Source organism: Mustelus asterias, assembly GCF_964213995.1.
Source record: "Mustelus asterias chromosome 26 unlocalized genomic scaffold, sMusAst1.hap1.1 SUPER_26_unloc_9, whole genome shotgun sequence".
In the NCBI taxonomy this organism is placed as follows: Eukaryota; Metazoa; Chordata; class Chondrichthyes; order Carcharhiniformes; family Triakidae; genus Mustelus; species Mustelus asterias.
The window spans coordinates 1093044-1117440 of NW_027590116.1; the positions used below are offsets into that span (position 1 = coordinate 1093044).

At 44.1% G+C, this 24397-nt stretch overlaps 1 protein-coding gene across 1 annotated transcript; it reads right to left on the minus strand.

The window, feature by feature from the left end:
* Nucleotides 1-432: 432 nt before the first annotated feature.
* On the minus strand, nucleotides 433-15493 carry LOC144482178 (putative G-protein coupled receptor 139). Its single transcript, XM_078201384.1, has 2 exons — nucleotides 15409-15493; nucleotides 433-1352 (listed from the first exon to the last, which is right to left on the minus strand). The coding sequence occupies exons 1-2, from the start codon at nucleotides 15491-15493 to the stop codon at nucleotides 433-435; spliced, it is 1005 nt and encodes a 334-aa protein (XP_078057510.1).
* Between the last annotated feature and the right edge of the window lie 8904 nt (nucleotides 15494-24397).

A 24397-nucleotide genomic window follows, 5' to 3' on the forward strand; every position in this document is an offset into this window, starting at 1 on the left:
CAGCTAAAAACATGATGGACTCGCTCTGCCTCTATAGAAAGAAGACCCTGCCTGCCTTGCTACTATATTGAGAATGTCCAGCCGCCTCTCTGCCATCATAGCGACAGAGAACGTCCTGATTGTCAACATAGCGAGAAGTCTTGCCCTCCATTACCATTATACGCATACATACCGTGTCAGTGTTATTACCATAGCAAAGCGGGCACCTTGTCTCTCTGCATTGCAACAATTTCTCATTCTCTAATGATAGTTGCAGTGTCTGCCATTCTCCCTTTCTTCAGAGTGGGAAATACACAGCAGTCTGTTGTTGCAGTGACAGACCGGTCCACATTTTGTTTAGCATGTGGGCAGCTCACTTCCTGCTCTGTCGCGATTGTGGTAGCTTGTGACCCCGTTAGAAAAAAAACATATGATGACAAAATTATCGATTGATCAGTGATTCAGTTCTTTATAACTTTGAATGCATTGAACAACAGAAATAAACGGATATTTGAGCACAATTTTCAATTGTTCTCTGAACATAGTCTGGGTCACAGCATAGATGCAAGTGTTTGTGCAGCAACCCAGCAGCTGCAACATGAAGCCCATTTCCTGCACAACATCACTTATCAGTACATAATTATCCATTAGATAATACATCCGCCTGCATACAGAAAACACCATTATAGCAGCCCACAACACAATGAAATTCAAAGAGACAACAAACAGTAAGATTATAGATTTCCGTCGACTATCTATCTCTGGGTCTTTGGAACTATCCCCGGTGTTTGCAGCTCGAAGTCTTCTACGGGCTCTGCTATTCACTATAATGTGCCTGATGGTGACAACATTGATCAAGAAAATCAGGACAAATGGTAAGCATGGGGTTAGAATGTGATGCAGAAACTCGACAATTATCCAAACTGGAGACGTCTGAACACTGAATGTTACCAAACAGAACCATGGTTTGTTCCTCATAAAGTATTCGTCGGACAACATAAAATACCAGAAGATGTTCTTGAAACAGCTCAGCACAACAACAGTTGCCAGAACCCCAGCAGCCATTTTCTCTGTACAATATTGATTTTTCAGCTTCTGGCAACAAATAGCAACACAACGATCAAAGGTGAAAGTCACAGTAAACCAAACAGAACAGTCAGTTGATGCATACAGGAGAACTGCATGGATATTACACACACGCATGGACCACAGAAAGTAAAAATGTTCCCAGTAAACAATTGGAATGTGTCTTAATATCAAATCGATAATAATAAGGAGTAGATCTGCTGTTGCCATGGCCAGCAGGTAGCGTGTGACAGATTTGGAGAGACCACATTTTCGAAAGGCTAAGATCGCAATCGTAGCTAAGTTCGCTGCAGGAGACAGAAAAAAAAGGGAAATTATACGTCAGGATGGGAAGAACATTAGTTTTAGTGACGACTTATCCACTGTCGTCAAATATATTACCTAATCCAGAAACATATTGAAGGGCTTTTAATTTGAAGAAACTACAAAGTCAGTTAAGTGGCAGAATGCAGAAGGGAGTGAGTGGCAAAGCAGAAGGTCCTGAAATTGTTGAATTGTTAACTTTTATCGTCCATTCTGTTCCTTCCTTGTCTTCTCCCTTCCTTCTCTTAAATTCGTTCCCTCCCGGATCTCGAGTCCCAATTGCTGAATTCTTGTGCCTTGATCTACCACCATTAGCCAGTGAACATATCATGAAGCGAATCACACTGCTCCCTTGGTTACAGCAGTATCTTCCTCCACCCGTTGCTCAAAGGTTCTATTTGGAACGTGATAGGCGAGGCTACATCCCCATTTAATGTTTTGAGCTGAACGTAGATCCCTTGAATGTGTGCATCATGCCAAGTTCAGGTAATTTGTTTCCTGATTCTCTGCAATATGCAATTTCATTCATTTTTAATTAAAATCATTGACCTCTGATATTTCCTCAACACTCCTCAGACGGATTCTTTACCAATTTACCGCATCTGGCCCGCCCAACGTGACACATCCAATGGCCTCATACCCCCAATACAGGATTTCTTTTTTGTCTCGTTCCCTCGAGGCTTCATATCCCAACTCTCCACCTGTACACCATGCAAACTGGCAATAGCGACAGCGCTGAGAAGCAGTGGGTACGGGTTTGTTGGTCGATTGCGAAGTTGTCGATGGAGGCAGAATTTTCTTTAGAGATTCTCTATGAGGCAGGTTGAAGAATGACTAAAGCTGAGACAGGAGTGTGCGACGGAGCACTGGTATACACATGAGGTGGCGTTTGATTTCCTGGGGTGAATAGGTCGGAGAGAGAGAGAGCCTTTGATCCAGGGGGACCGCAGCTATTTTGTGTCGGGGAGGTGACGAGCCATCTGTGCAACTTTGAAGGGGGTCTATGATTCAGTTGCAGTTTAAAAGTAAGGGTCCAACGTGCATATGTGAGTACTCGTAATATACCCAGAGGTGCATCGCACAGCGTGTCTGTGTATTGGGAGGGGGAAGCGGGGTTGCATGGTTGTGTCAAATGAACAGTGAACGATTCGGTGTTCAGTGAGTCCTGGATGACTGCTACAGCTGTGGCAGCAAGTGACAGAGAGAGGTGAATATTGTGGTTGGAAACGTAGCACAGGAGTCTGTGGCTGAGAAGCCTGAGGTGGAGGGTGCAGAAGGCTTGTGATGAGATGTGTGGAACCCGAGATGCTGCGGCCGAACAGGAGTTGCGGTTTGGTGGGGACTGCCTGTTGGAGGTGGAGTGTGGTGTAGGAAGTGAGTGGAGAACTCTTGGTATGATGCTGCTATGACACCGCTGTAGTGAGCATGCCGGAACCGAGACTGATTGCCAGGAATCTAAGTCGTGCACGGATTACAGAAGTTGCCATGCTGCTGGCGACTTTATGCAGCCAAAATGGCAGTCACATTGTGTGCCCTTTCTGGAGGTAATCTTGGATTAAGAGTAACCCCACAATATGTCCTGCCGATTGGTAAGTCCTGCTGCTTGATCAAAGATGTGGCCAGAGCAGCCTTTGAAGCCACGACGGCATGCTCTCATTCAGCAATGCAAAACGTGTGTTCATCTTCTCATCCATTCCAATTTCCCGTCTGACAAATCCCAATGCAGCAAATAGCGTGGAATTAAGAGCACTGCAATTTCCAGATGTTGAGGAAGTAACAAAAACGGTTGATGAAGGAAGGGCCGTGGATGTCGTCTATATGGATTTCAGTAAGGCATTTGACAAAGTCCCTCCATGGCAGGTTGGTTAAGAAGGTTAAGGCTCATGGGATACAAGGAGAAGTGGCTGGATGTGTGGAGAACTGGCTTGGCCATAGGAGACAGAGGGTAGTGGTCGAAGGGTCTTTTTCCGGCTGGAGGTCTGTGACCAGTGGTGTTCCGTAGGGCTCTGTACTGGGACCTCTGCTATTTGTGATATATATAAATGATTTGGAAGAAGGTGTAACTGGTGTAATCAGCAAGTTTGCGGATGACACGAAGATGGCTGGAATTGCGGATAGCGAAGAGCATTGTCGGGCAATACAGCAGGATATAGATAGGCTGGAAAATTGGGTGGAGAGGTGGCAAATGGAGTTTAATCCGGATGAATGCGAAGTGATGCATTTTGGAAGAAATAATGTAGGGAGGAGTTATACAATAAATGGCAGAGTCATCAGGAGTATAGTATCACAGAGGGACCTAGGTGTGCAAGTCCACAAATCCTTGAAGGTGGCAACACAGGTGGAGAAGGTGGTGAAGAAGGCATATGGTATGCTTGCCTTTATAGGACGGAGCATAGAGTATAAAAGCTGGAGTCTGATGATGCAGCTGTATAGAACGCTGGTTAGGCCACATTTGGAGTACTGCGTCCAGTTCTGATCGCCGCACTACCAGAAGGACGTGGAGGCATTGGAGAGAGTGCAGAGAAGGTTTACCAGGATGTTGCCTGGTATGGAGGGTCTTAGCTATGAGGAGAGATTGGGAAGACTGGGGTTGTTCTCCTTGGAAAGACGGAGAATGAGGGGAGATCTAATAGAGGTGTACAAGATTATGAAGGGTATAGATAGGGTGAACAGTGGGAAGCTTTTTCCCAGGTAGGAGGTGACGATCACGAGGGGTCACGGGCTCAAGGTGAGAGGGGCGAAGTATAACTCAGACATCAGAGGGACGTTTTTTACACAGAGTGTGGTGGGGGCCTGGAATGCGCTGCCAAGTAGGGTGGTGGAGGCAGGCACGCTGACATCGTTTAAGACTTACCTGGATAGTCACATGAGCAGGCTGGAAATGGAGGGATACAAACGATTGGTCTAGTTGGACCAAGGAGCGGCACAGGCTTGGAGGGCCGATTGGCCTGTTTCCTGTGCTGTACTGTTCTTTCTATGTTGGTCACCGGAAGTACTGGTGATGCACGTTTCAGCCCTCAAATTTCACATAGTTCTCCACTAATAGGCCACAACAACACAGACTGATCCCTCCTCCACCTCTCCCCGCCCCCCCCCCCCCACCACCACCACCACTCCCACCCCACCCCGCCCGCTTCGCCCCACCCAGGTTTGTGTCATCTCGGAATACGATCTGTTTATTCCTATTCTCTTTTTTCCGGTCTGCCATCGAGTTCCGACCCTTCTCAATGCTCTTCCCTTAATCGCATGTGCTTCAACTTAACTTGCTGATCTCGTGTGTGGCACTTCGACGAAAGCCTTCTATAAGTCAAAACAAATGACATCCGCTGGCTCCTGTTAATGAAGTCCATAAGTTAAATCCTCCAAAATGTCTCCTAGATTTGCCAAGCACGATTTCCATTCTTTAGTTTGAATGCAAATTGTATATCATGTTCGATGCACAAAAGGGGTATAATCACCTCGGTACGGACATGTCAGATGGTAGTTTAGGTGAGGACAATTCAGTATCTGGGGCTTTGCTGCTTTGAGCAGTAGAGATTAGTTGAGAATTTGATACAGAGTGTAAAATTTTCAAGTATTTAAATTAAATGAAGAGTAAATGTTGGCAGTGGCTGTAATGGCGGATTTGGAATGCAATTTCCGATCGGTTCCTGGAATCAGTTCCGTTGGTCGATTCTAATTTTGAATTGTTAAAACATTTGAAGATTTAAAAATGCAGAGATATGGGAAGGAGCCAGGCTGTGAAGAACCTGATAATATTCGCTGCTAACCTATTATCTGCTTACATGACACTTGCTTCCATATAACTTTCCAATGTTCGTGTCTTCCTAAAAATTACATGATTAAGTACAAGTTAAAATAATTGCTGCCAATGTAAAAAAAAAGACGTGAGTAAATGTCGATTGCATCGTGGTTCATACATTGGTCTTGCAACAAAAAAAGAGCGGAGACAAGATTGACTGTTTTGTTTTATTTTCATGGGATCGTTTGGGTTACTGTTGGTTACACTAATATTCTGGTGCATGGTGATAGCTTTGTATAAGTTTGAAGTTTTCAGATTGCAGGGAATGTAAATACATCAGCATTGGAAATTAGAGTTACACGTTGAGAAGTATTAGGCATTGTGTTATCCTTTACAGGAGAGGCCGTGAGGACCATCGAGTCTGCATCGACAGGACTACACTAAATCTGCACTAATGTCACATTCCAGCACTCGGCCCAAAGCCTTGAGTGTTATGCCATGTCAAGTGCTCATTTTAACACTCATTAGCTGTTGTGGGTTTGCCCACCTCTGTGACTCTCCCAGGAAGTGCAATCGAGACCCTCTGGGTTGTAACATATTTCTTCAAATCACCTCTAAACCTCCTGCTCTACACTTTGAAATGACGTCCCTTCGTTACGGACATTTCAGCTGAGGGGAAAGCAGCTTCATACCCATCTTATCTACAACGCTCATAATCTTGTGCAGTTCAATAAGGTTACCCTCAGCCTTCCCTACTCTAAATAAAACACAATGAGCCTATTCAACCACTCTTCATTCCCCAAATTCTCCATCCCGAATACATGCTTGCAAATATCATGAACACCCTCTCCGGTGCGTTCAAATCCTTCTGGTAGTGAAGCAAACCGAACGACACATGTACTCCATTTGTGACCTAACCAAAGAATGGGCATCTCCAATATAACCCTGCTATTCCTATAGTTTATGCCACTATCCACTACAGGTCGTCTATCGCCACAAAATGCCCAAATAGAAGCCATCCCCAGGGCCTGCTCCCCACGCTGGAACACCTGGATAGCAAGGGCATTTATGGCAGACTCCTATTTATGAAAAACATCTCAACCTTTCAGACCATTGTTACTCCAGAACCCATCTCCAAACTCCGTGGACAGGGGTTCAGCTCCTCCATCTGTGACAGGATCGTAGTTGTTCTAACACAGAGACCATAAACAGGAGGGAAAGGCAACAATACCTGCTCCAAGATTTTCCTCAATATTGATGTCCCTCAAGGCGGTGCCCTCAGCCCCTTACTAAACTCATTATAAACCAACGAGCATCTGGCCAATTCACCCCCCAACTCGATTTTCAAGTTTGCTGGTAACTCAATAGATCTCAGGCAATATCAGATGGAGTGCATGAAAGAGATAGACCATGTGGTGAAATGGTGCGGCGACAATAATCCCTCCCTCGATATCAACAAAACGAAAGAGATAGTCATCGACTTCACGAAGCATATTGGAGGACATGCCCCTGTCTGCATCAACTGGGAAGAAGTGGAAGTGGCCGAGTTTCAGGTTTCTCGGTGTCCACATCACCAACTACCTGTCCTGGTCCCGCCACACAGTGGTTACAGTTACGAAAACCCACCATCACCTCTACTTTCTCAGAAGACTAACGAAACTTGTCACGTCCGCTACAGCTCTTACCAGCCTTCACAGAAGCACCCTAGAAAGCAATTTTTCTCGTCACATCACAGCTTGGTATGGCTCCTGCTCTGCCCAAGGCCACAAGAAACTACAAAGTGTTGTGAACGTAGCCCAGTCCATCACTCAATCCCGTCTCCCATCCATTGGCTCTGTCGACACTTCCCGCTACTTCGGAAAAGCAGCCAGCACAATAAGGACCTCATGCACCCGGACATTCTCTCTTCCAACTACTTCTTACATCTGGAAAAAAGACAAGCACTCCGGACATCCCTCTTTTTTTCTCAGTGTTGAGTGCCCTGCAATTCAATGCATACAAGCTTATCGTGTTGTTCCTTCCAAAGTGAATCACATGTAATTTTCAATTTTAAACTCCAACTGCCAATCATCTGCCTGGATGTCCAACCAATCTATGTCTTTTGGCAATGCAAAATCTACTTCTCCACTTTTCCAGAATTTTTCTGTCATCTGCTCAACCCACCCCAAAAGACATTCTGGTCTGCATTGTTTACTTATGTCATGACCAATTTGCGACACAGCACTGACTCCTGTGATATGCCACTGGCCACCGGCCTCCAGTCACGTGAAAAAATTTCTAACAGCACCCTTTCGGCGGAATTTTACGAAACAAATTGAGCAAGGCTCAACCCAGCCCCCTGCAACCCCCGAAATAATAACGTGGCCCGCAACTGAACGCAAGAACAAACACTGCCAGTAAATAGTGCGCCCGCCCCGCAACATCCATGGCCCAGATCGATCACCACCCTCGACCGATCACATTTAGAATGGCAGTGGGGCCCCCTCCCCGGGGCCCCTCCCTCTCCTCACCAATCACAGCTGCAGAGCGTCAGCGGGCACCGCGCTCGCCCACACCAATCACAATGCCGCCTTTCTCCCTGATCAGGCCGCTCCAGCATGGCAGCTCCCCTATTATCCCAAACTATCCAGACCCAGCCCCCATAGCACCATCTTCAGACGCAGCCCCTGGCACGACCCGACGAGCATTGCAAATGTGCCTTGTGGGCATTTCCAATGTTCCATGATGGCCAGGCCAAGGGGTTCTCTCCCCTTACCCTCGGCTTCCCCAGGGGACATCAATGGTCTCCGGTTCTACCGGTGAGGGCAACGTGACTGTTTCCTGTTCATGTGAAGCAAGCATTTTCCTCGCCGGAGAGAAAATCTCCTTGCAAGGCCACAAAGGCAACCAAGCTGACAGAAAGGAAAAGTTGTGGTGTTCCATTGTTCATTAAATATGCTATTGATACGACATTGATGAAATATATGAGCATCGATGATGTGGAACCTAAATGCGTTGAGTTACAAAAAAAACAAGGGGTGAAGACATTGATGGGCGTGATGTACAGACCATCAAACTGCAGTGGCAATATTGGGAAAAGCATGAGACAGGAAATCCAAAATGCAAATATTAAAGGAGCTTCTGTGATATGGGAGAATTTAGTCTGCATATCGAGTGGGAGAATCAAATTAGACACAGTAAACTAGCAGAGGCATTTCTGGAGTGCATACGGGATGGTTTTCTGGAGCAATGTGTTGAGGAACCAAGAAAGGATCAGGCCTTATTGGACTGGGTGTTGAGCAGTGATAAATGATTAGTTTGCAATCTAGTTGTGAGAGAACCATTGGGGATGAGTGACTATCATATGGTAGTAATCATTGTCAGAGAAGATAGTGATGTTGTTGATTCTGAGATCAGGGTCCTGAATCTCAATAATGGTAACTAAGCTGGTATGAGGCATGAATTGGCCATGATGGATTGGGAAACATTCATGAAATCAAAGATAGTACACAGGCAATGGCCAACGTTGAATTAACGAATAGATGAACTCAAGAATTTGTTTAATCCTGTTTGGTGTAACAGTGGTAAAGGAATTGTGGCCAAACATGGCATAGAAGGGAAATAAGTAATGTATCAGATTCAAAGAAGATGGACACAAATTGGCAAGAAAAAGCAATAGGTCTGAGGATTGGGAGCAGTTTAAAATTCAGCAATGGACGACCAATGGATTGATTGAGAAGGGGAAAATAGTGTATGAAAGTAAGTTGGCGGTTGGTGGCGTTGTGGATAGTCCGGAGGGATGTCAGCAGTTACAGAGGGACACAGATAGGATGCAAGACTGAGCGGAGAAGTGGCAGATGGACTTCAACCCAGATAAATGCGTAGTGGTCCATTTTGGCAGGTCAAATGTGATGAAGGAGTACAATATAAAGGGAAGGACTCTTAGTACTGTAGAGGATCAGAAGGACCTTGGGGTCCGGGTCCATCGGACTCGAAAATCGGCCCCGCAGGTGGAGGAGGTGGTCAAGAATGCGAATGGTGTGCTGGCCTTTATCAATCGAGGGATTGAGTTTAGGAGTCCGGGGATAATGACCCTCGTCAGACCCCACTTGGAGTACTGTGCTCAGTTCTGGTCGCCTCACTACAGGAAGGATGTGGAAAACATTGCAACGGTGCAGAGGAGATTTACAAGGATGTTGCCTGGATTGAGTGGCATTCCTGATGAGGATAGGCTGAGGGAGCTGTAGGATGAGAGGAGACCTAATAGAGGTACATAGGATGTTGAGAGGCATAGATCAGGTGGACTATCAGAGGCTTTTTCCCAGGGTGGTAATGGCTGCTACGAGAGGACACAGGTTTAAGGTGCTGGGGTGTAGGTACAGGGGAAATGTTCGGGGGACGTTTTTCACACATTGGGTGGTGGGCGAGTGGAATCGGCTGCCGTCAGTGGTGGTGGAGGCAAACTCAATAGGGTATTTTAAGAGACTCCTTGATGAGTACATGGGACTGAATAGGATGGAGGGTTATAGGTAGGCTGAGAAGGTAGGGATATGTTCGGCACAACTTGTGGGGCCGAAGGGCCTTTTTTGCGCTGTAGTTTTCTATGTTTGTTTCTATGTAACATAAAAAACACTCTGTAAAATCTTCTATCGGCATGCAAAGAAAAAAAGACTGACAAAAAAATAATGTCGGCACCTTACCATCAGAAATGAGAGAATTCATAACGGGAAATGAACAAATGGCTGAGCAATTAACTTCGTAATTTGCTTCAGTTTTCACAAAGGCATACACGAATAATGTACCAGAATTTCTGAGAGAAGCATGTTGTGGTGAGGAGCTGAAGGAAATCACCATTAGTAGATAAATCGTTTTGGGGAAATTGATAGGATTGAAGGTGGGTAAATCTCCAGGTCCTGATAATCTTCATCACGGACTGCTTAAGGAAGTGACTCTGGAAATAGGGAAATTGTAGATCCATTGCTGGTTACTTTTCAAAATGCTTTGGACTCTGCAATAACGTCTACAGATTGGTGGGCAGCTAATGTAAGCCCACTATTCAAAAAGGGAGGTAGAGAGACAACACAGAACTATAGGCCAACGCGGCTAACATCGGTATTGGGGATGTTGCCAGCGTCTGTTCTCAAGGATTTCATAAATCAGCATTTGGAAGGTAGTGGTATAATAAGGTACATTCAGCATGGATTTATCAAAGGGAAATCATTCTTGCAAATCTATTGTAATTCCATGATGAATTAACAACTAGATGTGAATGAGGAGAACCAGTGGATGTTGTTTATTTAGTCTTCCAGGTTTTCGAGGAAGTCTTACATAAAAGATGGCAATGTAACTTTAAAAGCACACTGCATTGCTGGCAATGTCTTGAAATGGATAGAAAGCTGGTTTGCAGAGAGGAAGCAAAGAGTTGGCATAAATGAGTCTTTTTCTGATTGACAGTCAGTGACTTATGGGGTTCTGCAGGCATTTGTGCTGGGACCTCAACTTTTCACATAATATGTTATTGATTTGGAAGAGGATTCTAAATGCCTTGTCACCACATTTGTTGGTGATACAATTTTGGGTGAGAGGGTGAGCTCTGAGAATGTTTCAGAAATGCTTCATCGTGATTTTATCAGGCTGAGTGTGCATGGCATATGCAGAATAATGTGAATACATGTGAGGTCATCCGCGTTGGTTTCACCAGAAGACCAATTATTCCTTGAATGGCTATAAATTGAATACAAAAGGAGACCTTTTCAGTCACTGAAAGTAATTACGCAGGCACAGCAGACAGTAAACAACGCAAATGCTTTGTTGGCCTTCACAGCGAGAGGTTTTGAGTACAGGAATAGAGACGCTATACAGCAATTGCAATGCGCTTTGGTGAGGCCAAACCTGGAGTGCAGTTTTGCTGTCCTTATCTGACGAAGGATGTCCTTGCTAGTGACGGAGTAAAGTCAAGGTTCAGCAGGCTAATTTCTAGGATGACAGGCCTGTCATCCAAGGTGAGATTAAGTCGGTTAGGATTATATTGACTGGAGGTTACAAGAGTGAAAGGGGATCTCATAGAGTCTTATAAAATTCGAACAGGATTAGACAGGATAGATTCAGAAAGAATATTCCAAATGGTGGGAGAGTCCAAAACTAGAGGTTACAATTTGAGGATACGGGGGAAACCTTTTAGAACTGAGGTGAGGAGAAATTTCTTCACCCGGAGTGTTGTAAATATGTAGAATTCATTACCACATAATGTAGGTGAAGACAAAATATTGTTTGAAATCTAGATGGAATTAGATATTGCTCTTGGGGCTGAAGGGATCAAGGGATTTGCGGGGTAGTGGGGATCAGGATATTGAATACGATGAGAAGCCATGATCAAGATGAATGGCATTGCAGGATCGAAGGACCGAATGGCCTACTCCTGCTAATGGTTTCTTTGTTTCTATGAGCCCAGACGGTTGAGCGCCAGGTTCACGAAGAACATGCAAATAAGCATTATAATAAATATAAATAAATAAATCAGTTTTTCACTGGAAATGTGCGAGAGGCTGGCCGCACAGAAAATCCAATGCGGGGAAGATCAGAAAAGTCGAGAAAACGACACGATGACACTGTCGTTAAAACTGCTGCCTCACAGTGCCTGGGGCTCGGGTTCAATTCCGGCCTTGGGTCACTGTCTCTGTGCAATTTGCACTTTCTCTCTGTGTCTGTGTGGGTTTCCTCCGGGAGCACTGGTTTCCTCCCGCAGTCCAAAGATGTGCAGATTAGGTTGATTGGTCATGATAAATTGACCCTTTTGTCAGGGGGATAAGCAGGGTAAATATGTGCGGCGATGGGAATAGGCCTTGTGTGGAATTCTGGTTGGTACAGACTCAGTTGGCCGAAAGACCTCTTCCTGAACTGCAGAAATTCTATTCTTTGAAATCGGGCATGAAGATGAGTTCTTGCCTCTCACATGATTTTACCGGCTCGCCCATTGATGGACGGACCGAGCCAGTTAAATTGTGGCCTCTGTCTCCCAGCACTAATCATGTTTTTTGGATTCATCTTGCCAACGGATCGTGCATTACATGTGGAACTTACTTAATGCTTTTCTGAAATCCATATGAATTAAATTAATCACAGAACCTGCATCTACACACCAAGTCACCTCGTTGAAATATTCAATCATATTCGTTTGGCTTAATCTCCCTCCAGAAGGGCCATGAGACTTTCCCTGATCATAACTTCCCTCTGCAAGTGCAGATTAATCTTCTGAGACAGAATTTTCTCAATAGTTCTCCTATCATGACGTGAGGACCACACCCTGTAATTCAATCGGATATATTTACTACCTTGCTTAAAAGTGGAACCACATTCGCTGCCGCCTGATCCTCTGGCACCTCCCCTCTCACCTGAAGAAGGAGCAACGCTCCGAAAGCTTGTGGTACCAAATAAACCAGTTGGACTTAAACCAGGCGTTGTGAGACTTCGTTCTGTGCTTACGCCAGTCCAACGCCTGTATTCCGACATCATGATCTCCCCTGTGGTCAGTGAAGAATAAAGAATTTGGTTCAGCGCCGCTGCTATTTCATCCTTTACCTCCCACAGGCGCCTGGGACACAGCTTACCGGAGCTTGGAATTTGTGGACGTTTAAGCTCGCCAAAACATCCAATACCTCGTCATTCCTTCAGTCACGTTGTTAAGAAGGATACATAATCTATTTTCGAATTTACTACTTTTATCCTCCTTATTCAGAGTGAAGATAGATGCGACACACTCATTTTCACCTTATCAATGTTCTCTTGCTCCACTTGCAAAATAACAATTCGTCACTAATGGACTGCACTGTTGCCCAGGTTCTGTTCTCCCTCCAATAATACTGTCCTCAAAAGAGTGGCATGGTACCTAATAGTGATGAAGAATGCCTTAAGTTGCAGTCAGGGGAGGGTCTGATGAAATGGGAAGGTGGGAAGTCAGTTGACAAATGAAATTTATGGCAGGCAAGGGTTAAATGATAATTTTTTATGCTGTGCGCAGGAACACAATGCAAACACTTTAAAGTAGGTGCTGAGTCTCGGAGCCCGGGACTTAAATGCTCAGATCATTGGTTATTAAATGTCTCCTTGACAAAAAAAGTATTGCTTCTTGCGTGCTTTATGGAGAAAACATTCATAGAGTATGTAGAGTACATAGGGAGGAGGAGAGGGTGCAAAATATACTGTTACAGTCATAGCTAGGGTGAAGAGAAAGATCAGCTTAACGAAGGTAGGCTAATTCGAAAGTCCTTTGGCAGCAGGCAAAATTGTTAGAGTCCAGATTTAATTGCATAGAATGAGAGTAAAAGATAGAATTAAAGAGTAGGCTGCAGATAGCACTCAAGATGCCGCCACACTTCGGCCACCATTTTGAATTATAATTAATGAAAATTTCATACAATATAGTTTTCTGTTTCGGAACCGAGATATATACTGATCAGAGTTAAATCTTAGTTAACTGGCAAAAAAGAAACAGATCATTGTTTTAACAAAGTTGAAAGGGTGTGAAATGCGTTATCAAAGCTTCGTAAAACTCATTCAATAATACCTTCTGAGTACGGAGTTGACAAAATTATGAAAATAAAGATCACAATGCAGATTTCTAGAAGATCAGGAACTTAATAAATAAGAGCAGCATTTGGCCATTCTGCCACACAAGCCTGCATTCATATTGAATGAGATCATGGCTGATCTGAATGTGTTTGGAATTCCATGTCCCAGCTACCTCCGTGAACCATTGATCCGCTTGACTAACACAAAACCATCAAGTTTCACGAAAATAATGTCGCCGACACGGAGGGGGGAGGGGGTGGGGGGTGTGGGGGAGGGCGGTGAGGGGGTGGTACCTGGATTGCGATGTCTTAATCATATACGACAGTGACTTTCATGAAGGGATTCACAAAATGCGAGAATTGAAGTTTTTTTTAATAGTGTCACAAGTCGGCTTCCATTTACACTCCAATGAAATTGCTGTGAAAATCGTCACACTCGTGCCTGTTTAGCTAACTGAGGGAGATTTTCGCATGGCCAATGCATTCAACCAGCACGTCTTTCGGACTGTGGGACGAAACCGTGGCATCGGAGGGAACCTACACAGACACAGAGAGGAAGTACAGACTCCACACAAATTGTGGCCCAAGGTGGGAATTGAACCCGAGTCCCTGGCACTGTGAGGCAGCAGTGCTAACCACTGTGCCACAGTGGCGTGCTGAAAGCAAAACACAGACGTGTTGGGATTGAATAGTCGACAGGAATTCATTGCATTACTTTCCAAAGAGATTAGATTGGCACCCAGGACTACAGAAAATCATTATGTGCTGCAAGGCAGAACACAGCCACAAGAAAAAAAAACATTCACAACACCTCTTCTAATTATCCAGCTGGATTTGCAGCTCATAAATTGCCTCAATTGCAGACTAATATGTTAAAATTACGGTGCAATGTTTCCCGAAGCTACAGAGCACGACTTAAGATGACAGCGACAAACACATGGGTTGAGTAAACATTGACAGACGGATTTGAAATTGGTTGAAATTTGTGCTTAAAATAAGACTGGGACCACTGCTTGCTTTCTTATACAGATCCCTGCTCATGCTGGCGAAGCATTGATGATGCAGCCAGAGTAATGCATTGTCCTGCAGGGGGATGTGCCGAAGACGAACGGGACAACAATGCAGCTTGCAACGCTGTAAACCATAATTCCGTCACACCTTCTCCAGTGATGAGAGAGAGTGTGGAAATTGTACGCAAGGACAGATGCAGATTTAAGTCATTTTTTAAAGGGCATAATATCAATATTCTTGGAAATGTTTTGGAGAAATAAGGAAACTACTTAACTTAACGAGCAGCTGGCATGGACAGCTGTCTATATCATTCTGCATCAGGACAGTGACTGAACTGGTTTGCTGTGATTTCCACGACAGAGAGTCGCTTTCGGGATGGACTGTGGGTTATGAAGGCTTGCAACGGCCAGATGACTTTCGAATCATCGAGTCATTTTGTATTGAAAGAACAAAGGAGGATCTGTGCAGCATTCCCTTAAGGCAGAGTTGGGGCATGGTCCTTGTTTGATAATGTAGAAAAAGGTGGATTCTGGATACAACCCAACTTCAGATCAATTTTGGAGGTTGTGAACATTCTTTTTCTTGAGGTTCAGGCATTGGGCAGTTCGGGGGAACGGACATTGATGGGTAGGACACCGTTTCCGTGACCGGAACTTTAAAAAAATGCATCTGGTCGTCCCAAATAAAATGACAGGATCATTAAAAATATGCTATAATTAATGGAGGGATAAACCCACTTACCAGGGACGCCAACAATAGCCAGGATGGGATAGTAACCTGACTGAATAATCAGTAATGCAAAATAGATCCGGGTGTTTAATGACATCCAAGAATAATATGTAGAAAGTTGGTAAAGAGCTCCAGATAAACTCCTGCTCATCGATGGAACATTCAAATCTCTAATTTTCCAATTATGATCCATTGGTGTACAATTCCAATCTGTTGTGCTCATATTGGGGGTCATTGTTGAAACATTCAAATCCATTGTCCTCAGATTATGAGCCACTGTTTTAACATTCCGGTCTGTCAATCTCAGATTGCGATCTCTCATCGCCCTCCGTCTCCAGGCGCTGATTCCAGATATACCCAGTGGTCTCTGACAGCCACTATGAGAGAAGGCATTGAAAGGAGTCTCGTTTTAAAGAAGATGGAATCCCTCAAGGGAAACAAATAGGATTTTTTTTTCATTCTCTGAAAAAGCAGATTGAGTTAACCCCTTCCGATGAGACAAGTTTTCCATCACACACTGACTTCAATCTGTTAATCATTCTTGGATTTTGAAGTGACCCGAGGGGATTTGAGGAATGAACATGTTAGGGTATGACTGAAAGGGAGGCAAGGTGATAAGCACTGTACTGGCTTTGCAATAACACCGTGCTCTGTTTCCAGACATCATAATTAAGGATAAAATTATTCGTTTCTTCGAAAATATAAAATAATAAATGGCAAGCAGTATGGCTTCATTCATGGAAAAGTCATTTCTGGCGACCGTAAAGGACATCCGATGAACTAATGGAAAGGGTTAATGGCCATCGTGTTGTTGTGTTAGGCATGTGGACTCAGAAATGGCGTGTTATCAGCTGGAATTCAATAGTTGTGGTCGGCAAACTGAAACCCACACATTACAGAGCAGATGCGGTGTGGAAGTGATACTGATGAGATCAGAAATCAGAGAAGTGGCGGTTTGTTGCTAATCACTCAGGCCAAATGTATACAGTGGTTTCACTGGGATATTAAAGCACTGGATAAAAGCAATTTACTATGGAGGCTGGAGTCTGAAACCAGAAGGGAAAATGTTGGAAAATCTCAGCAGGGTCTGGCAGCATCTGCAAGGAGAGAAAAGAGCTGACGTTTTGAGTCCAGACGACAAAGGTTCTTTGACAAAGGGTCGTCTAGACTCGAAACGTCAGCTCTTTACCCGCCTGACGGATGCTGCCAGACCTGCTGAGGTTTTCCAGCTTATTTTCTCTTTTGGTATTAAAAACATTGCATTTCATTCAATAAATTGTACATTCTTTTGCATGAAGAAAATAATTGCAAAACATGCGAAGGAGGCGCCTGTCAACGCGGTAAAAAAAAAATACAGCGAGGGCGAAGTTGAAGGCCGTTGGTGAATTTAAACCGGATGTTAAAGTCAAAAGACACATGCAGCTTAAATTGCAATAACGTCTAAATGGAACAAATTGGTTAGATGTAATGATGCTCCTGGGAAATGAGTCGTATGTATGCTGGTGTTCCAAGTTGTAAAGTATGCTTCTTACTTTCTTCAAAACGTAAAAAGGCAAAGAGAGCAATGAAGACTAATTAAATAAATAAATCTGCAAACCTTATTAGTCATTAGACAGGCCGTCGCTAATTTCTTCGCAAACTCTGACAATGCACATGGACCAAGTGTCAGCATCTTGGAGAAGGTGCAGAAAAGTATTCTAAAATGGTCCAGGTAAGTAAGAGCTGTTAGCAAGGGTGTAAGTACGTCTCCCATTCTTACATACTGCACAATTGGAGTGGCTCATGCTTTATTGGTCATCACCTTCGCACAAATCTATGGTCGCCCTTTTGTTTGTGTAAGTCTTTGAATTAGCGTTTTTCTTCGACATAAGTAGGCGAAGATTTACTCACTTGGATAGGTCAGAAGAACCAGCATGAAACACAAGTTTCGCGAAGGCAAGCGACGTCACACACACGCGGAAGCTTTCTTTCTGTTCTTTCTTTCTCCTGCACGTCTCACCACTTTATTCATTCTCTGCTGAAGGAATTCATTTTGCTCTCTTCGCAACTCATTCCATCGCATCAGCAATTCATTCTACTATAACGAACTCTGTCCCAGCAGCTCATTCTGCTGCACCGAACCCTCATGATGCTGCCTCAGCAGCGCATTTGCTATTTAGAGCTATGGGGAGAAATCACTCAGGGCTACAGCTTTCCTCCTTCCAGTTTCAGCACAACCTTCAGTCAACACCGTTACAACCTCATACAGTTTATTAATGACTACTTCCTCACTGTCATTGACAGTAAGACATTGATGTTCAGGGGCTGCAGAATCTTCCTCTGCAAAGGCTCCTCAGCTCTTGATAGTTCTGGTTGTTCTTCCTCCATTACAGCAGCCGGGTCATCACTGGCCTCCCCCTTCTAAACACTGGATCATCCTGAACATCAGTATCAATGTCAAAAAACTCAGCAGGATACAAGGTTTCTCGCTCATTTGCCACAGATTCCGTGCTGTACTGCTGTGATGTACCAGCTTCCGTTACATCACCAGCAGATAGGATGGCCTGACTCTCAACCATGTTTCGCTGTTCTGTCATCATGGCATCCGTGAGAGTTAAAGAAAGCACAATTATTTTCCATCATCATAACTGTCGTGTGTGTCTATATAATCAATTGGCTTTTCGTCCGCCCTGACCAAACCCAATATCCCCACCATCACATATTCTGGGCGTTGACGAACCCAGCAGGTCCCAAGCATGTTCCTCCTGTGGAGTAATCTCCTTAATACACGCCAGTCTTCCTCCGGTCACCAAACTTTCCCATGCATTATGTTCAGGTGATCAATTATTTGTGGTATTAAAGGTATACAAATTATTTTATTGCAAACAATTTGAAAAGATGAGGTAGTTATGTTCAGATAAATGTGAACATATTTATTTTTTTCCAATTACAAATATATTTTTGTCGTTGGGCTAAAATGTTCTTTTCCATTGAAATTAGCACAATTATACATTTTTTACTAAAACGTCAAACATCAAAACGAAATATTCAAATATGAGAATAGCAATTGGATAATTCAAATAAAAAAGGTAGAAAGATTAACCATAACTGAATCAAAATAAGCAATTAAAAACGCAACATACATAAAAGGAAAAGTTGTTGAGGTGGAGGTGGAAGTGTTGGAGGGAGAGGATCGGGACACTAAATATTCTTGCGTTATCCATGGGGACTTCCCCGTCCACATGACCGATCTTCCTGCATCCCAGATGGAAGAGTATGTTGCCCAGCAACAACAGTCTCTGCAAAAGGGTGGCTGCTGGACAGAGAGTGCAGCAGCAGATCCTGTTGGCTATCCGACAGGAAGCAGAGAGTCGGAATACATGGGTGCTTTTCTGGTTGGCAGATGGTAACTAGTGGCGTGCCGCAGGGATCGGTACTGGGACCTCAACTATTTACCATTTATATCGACGATCTGGAGGAGGGGACTGTGTGTAGGGTAACAAAGTTTGCAGACGACACAAAGATAAGTGGAAAAGTGAATCGTGCGGAGGGCGTAGAAGGTCTGGAGAGAGATTTGGACAGGCTGAGTGAGTGGGCGAGGATCTGGCAGATGGAGTATAACGTTAACAAATGCGAGGTTATTCACTTTGGAAGAAATAATAGCAAATTGGATTATTATCTAAATGGAATGACATGACAACATGCTGCTGTGCAGAGGGACCTGGGGGTCCTTGTGCATGAGACGCAAAAACCCAGTCTGCAGGTGCAACAGGTGATCAAGAAGGCAAATGGGATGTTGGCCTATATCACAAGGGGGATAGAATATAAAAGCAGAGATGTCTTGCTGCATCTGTACAGGGCATTGGTGAGGCCGCGGCTGGAATACTGTATGCAGTATTGGTCCCCTTATTTGCGGAAGGATATATTGGCCTTGGAGGGAGTGCAGAGAAGGTTCACCAGGTTGATACCAGAGATGAGGGGTGTTGACAATGAGGAGAGGCTGAGCAGATTGGGTTGGTATTCGTTGGAATTTAGAAGGCTGAGGGGGGATCTTATAGAGACCGATAAGGTAATGAACGGGCTGGATAGGGTAGAGATGGAGAGATTCTTTCCACTTACAAAGGAAACTAGAACTAGAGGGCACAGCCTCAAAATAAAGGCAGGTCAGTTTAGGACAGAGTTGAGAAGGAACTTCTTCTCTCAGAGGGTGGTGAATCTCTGGAATTCTCTGCCCACTGAAGTGATGGAGGCTACGTCGTTGAATATGTTTAAATCACGGATTGATGGATTCCTGATCGGTAAGGGTATTAGGGGTTATAGGGATCAGGCGGGTAAGTGGAACTGATCCACTTCAGATTAGCCATGATCTTATTGAATGGCAGGGCAGGCTCGAGGGGCTCGATGGCCTACTCCTGCTCCTATTTCTTATGTTCTTAGATGTCACCTCTTTATTCATTATTATCTGCTGAAGGACCTCGTTTTCCTGTCTCAGCTGCTCATTTCACTGCAGCGAACTCTCACGATGCTGTCTCAGCAGCTCATTTGCCATTTGGGGCTCCTGGGGGACACCATTCCGAGCTGCATCTTGGTCATTTCACTTGCGTCGGAAATCATCCTTGTTATTGAATTTTACAACACCTTCTGCAAAGCTGCGAGGTGACTACTATTTATGCAAAGCATACTGAAATCTTTACTTTGAAAGTGATTATGTTCGTTTTAATTTTTCATCCAAAACGTTACATACCCATCTGAAAGCATCAAATCATTACTTTGTTGCGACAGTGATCTGCAGCCACTTCACTATCTGCAGACACCAATGTTTCAATTTCGTTCCAAGCCATAGCTTGTATTTTCCTTGCTGGCTTTGATTTACCATTGCACAAGGTTTGAACTGTGTTCTACTTCATGCAATAAATTTTCGAAATCATTGTCAAAGACATTCTGAGATCTCTTTTCTTGCAGCAAACTTTTCACTAACTATATTCTGACTTTAAACACAAAATGTACTTATATGAATACCACGTATATTAGAAAGGTACATAACAGTAATATGATGCAGATTTAGGGCGACACATTGGCACTGCTACCTCACAGTGCCAGCGGCCCACGTTCAATGTTGTCCTTGATTTGCTGTCGGTGTGCAGTTTGCACGTCCTACCCATGTCGGCATGAGTTTCCTCTGGGTGCTCCGATTTCCTCGCACAGTCCAAGGAGTTGCGAGTTAGGTTGATTGGCCATGCTAAACTGCCCCTTAGTGTCAGGGGTATGAGCAACGTAAATTCATGTGTCTACGGGCATAGAGTCTGGGTGAAAATGCTGTTGGTGCAGGCTTGGTGGACCGAATGGCTTCCTTCTTCACCGTCGAGATTCTATGTGTGAGGTTTTCTGGCTGTGTTCACCCCGAAATTGAAAATCCCGCCTGAGGTCAACGGACCATTCCATGGTCGCTACGATTCCCGTGGAGGGTGGAATGGGGAAACTCGCCCCTCCAAATCTATTACTTTAAATAATGCGTTCACGACTTTAAAACAATTATGACATTTATTTATACATGTGAAATAATACTCGTGGTCAATCATTAGAATTGGTTTAAGAATTAGAATTCTAGTGAACCAATAACAGTCTATTAACTGCTTCAAAGTTGTAGGAAAATAACTCAAGTGCAAGTACAAACACATTCCTTCCATAAGAGCAGGGGACTCCGTTTTCAATGTCAAACTGTCTTTTTAAATCTGGACCTCAATGGACGTTTCTGGGTTGCTGTGTCATAAGGGGTCCTGGGTTGGAATATTTTGCGATGTGCTGGCGCCTGTTGCGATGGCTGCGGTGAGGGTCCCAGTCGGCTTCACACATCGGGAGTTTCGTTCGAGCTGCTCAGGAAACGTCAATATTCAATTTTCTTTCAATTTTAGGCGGACCGTCGGCGATCAGAGGTTATGGGGCAATATCGTAATGCGAGATAATTATAACTGAATAGCATCATTTAAGGAAACAAAGCCAAAACATACTGATGATAAAGCCCATATTAAAAAGATATCGCTTCAGCAGCTTATTTATTGCATCAGACCAGTGCCATGCTGCACAGTGCAATTAGAGCAAGAGCATGAACATGATAATGTTGAAGTACAGGGTGCAGTGTTGGAGGGAGAGAGGGTCCCTCCTGGCGGCCAGTGACCCGTGCCGGTTCATGTGCCTCCTGCATTCCTGATGGCGCTGCATCTGGTCCAGCAGCAATTGTCTCTGTACGTGGCAGCTCCTGGCCAGATGATGCACTATGAAGTGCCACCATATTCTTGATAACCTGATGATGGCGCACATTGTGCTGTTTCAGCGGCTCAATTTGCTGTAATGGAATGTCATTATGCTGTCTCACCAACTTGCTTCAAAACCTGTATGTGGTGAGTATTGACGTCAGCAGCGCTTTTCAGCTGCTGGGAGACATGTCTTAAGGTTTCTTCTTGGATCCTTGCTGTGGCCTAATAATTTTCAGCCCATTTACAAACCTCAAGAAACTGAGGATAACGGAATTATTCAGTGACCAGTATGAATGTGACATTAAGGAGGTGTGGGCTCTTCCACTGAAAACGCTGAAGGCTCCTCCCCGCTGAAGGCTCTGAGCCTTCCTTCAACACAGCAGCCATGTCAATGCAATTGTTGCAGTCCTTAACCGTTGCATTTTCCTGTATATCAATATGGAAATCAGAAATATCATCCTGCTGCACGGCTCCCCCCTGGTCTGCTGCAGCTTCAGTGCTGCACTGCTGTGGTATGCTCGCTTCATATACTCTCTCTCACATTCTTCAGTCGGGAAAAAGATGCATAAGTCTAAGGACACATGCCAACCGACTCAAGAACAGCTTCTTCCATGCTGCCATCTGACAACTGAATGGATTTACATCGCATTAAGTTGATCTTTCTCTACACACTGGCTATGGCTGTATCACTACATTTTGCCCTATATCCTTGCCTTCTGCATGAACGGTATGCTGGGCAAAAAGCAATATTTTTCACTGCATGCCAATACATGTGACAATAACAAACCAAATCAAAATTAAAGTTTGTTGCTATAGAGGAGGAGAGGCATAGAGGCTCATAACTGCAGGAGGTTGTTGAGCGCCTCATCATTCCTCTCGCTCTTCGAAGAACTTCAGAATTTACTGCAATCCCCGACATATCAGCAGATGACTGTAGAAAGGCAGTAGTCGTTTGGCATTGACTCTAGGAGGCTCTCGTTGGAGTGGAAGGGGAAGAGTTTCTGCGAATACTCCATCAGTCATGCAGCTAGGTCTCTGACTGCTACACGCCTGAGCTCGCATATGGCGGGAGGAAGATGATTAAATGCCACTGCTCTGTTGGACTCGGGCTTAGTTAGTGAGTAAGAATATGTTTTGTTTAGCTAGTGAGGGATGAACATATTTTTTGGAGAATTTGTTGTGCTGAGCTCTTTTGCTTATCAGACTGCTCCGGGAAGGATGATTTGGGCACCTGGATTCCTTGATGTGGTGGGCTTGATGCAGTGACCTTCAGTGTTGTGTAATAAGTGAGTCCATGGATTTTTGTTATGCAGGAATGCTTTATTCTGCTGAGGGTATTGGTGGGCTTCCAGTTTTATGTAAAGCATCTGTTGTGGTGTATTTTCTGTTTTAATAGAGGGATTTTAGGGTTTATCGTGCTGACTCTGTTGCCAAATTAAACGGTATTTGTGGTCATGTGCATGTGCACTGCGGTTGTTTATATGACTGAACCAGTGGCTTCCTTTATCATTGAGGAGGACTGATTTACTTTAAGTAATTAGAATTAACTGAATTTTTCCTTTATCGCTGGGATTTCAAATCAGTACCAGTGCTAATAGGCTGACCGTCCGTAAAGCTGTCATAAAATGGGGCATCTGCAGGACAAAAAAGTGCATCTCAGAATGAAGTTTTGCGCTTGACAGGTCAATGCCTTTCAAATCGCTGTCGACAGTACCAAAATCAAAATTTTTGGATGGAACAAAGATAAAGTTTGTCCCAGTTGGACGAGTGTTTTTTCTCGATCAAATGAACTTATTGTGAGAAAAGCCAGACACTATTGGACCCCAGACATTACGTTTTCACTGTCCCTTTGGGTTCAAGTCTGTGCATTTGAGAAGTTATGGGCAGGATTGCATCTCCGAAAACTATGGCCAGGATAAGCTGTGAGAAAGAAGATGAAAGAGTGCAACATTTTGGCCTGGCAGCAGCAAGGCAAGATCTGTGCTCTGTGGCATAAACTGAAGAGTAAATCGTGCATGTCGACCCTGATATATCATGAGCGAAACATAATTGGTATCTACTTGGTTGTTTTCCACGAAACCGGAGTAACAACATCATCATCTATATATTAGGTTATGTATACATTATTCTGCCAGAGAAATAACAGAGAAAACGATCATTAGGTTAATGTAAGCTTTGCAGAATAAACCAGCTGACACAGTCCATCGAACCAACAGCAGCAACGTCGGTGTACCACACCTGATATGGGGTCAGAAAAAAAGAATACCAGAAGCTTCTCCACACAAACTTTCTTCTGCATTGTCAAATATGAAGAACATTTTAATGACATGTGGAAGAAATGATCTCTCCACCAAGTGATCATGCAAAGACATACATTTGAAATGTTCATACACAAGGGCCCACATTGCATCAACAGATCTTGAGGAATGTTGAAAGCCACTGAACTCAATCATCCATGAAGCAAGAGGAACATTATTTGGCATCCGAACATAAAAGTTGGATTTCGGCATTGTCTGCTAAGATAACATAATTCATTATTCCAAAAAAGAAAGCCATGATGACCAACATAAACTAAACATCTGAAGCACAGCATGACCTTCAGGCAAGCAGAACAGCCATGCCAGAAACGGAGATGCTATCCTGGGCAAAGGCAGATCAATTTATGTAAAAAAAATCACTGCTTACAATGAAGAACGACAAGTTACGTCAGACTGGTCCCAAAGCCCTGGCAACAACAAAGATTAGTTTCGGAGTCTAGCAGATGCTGA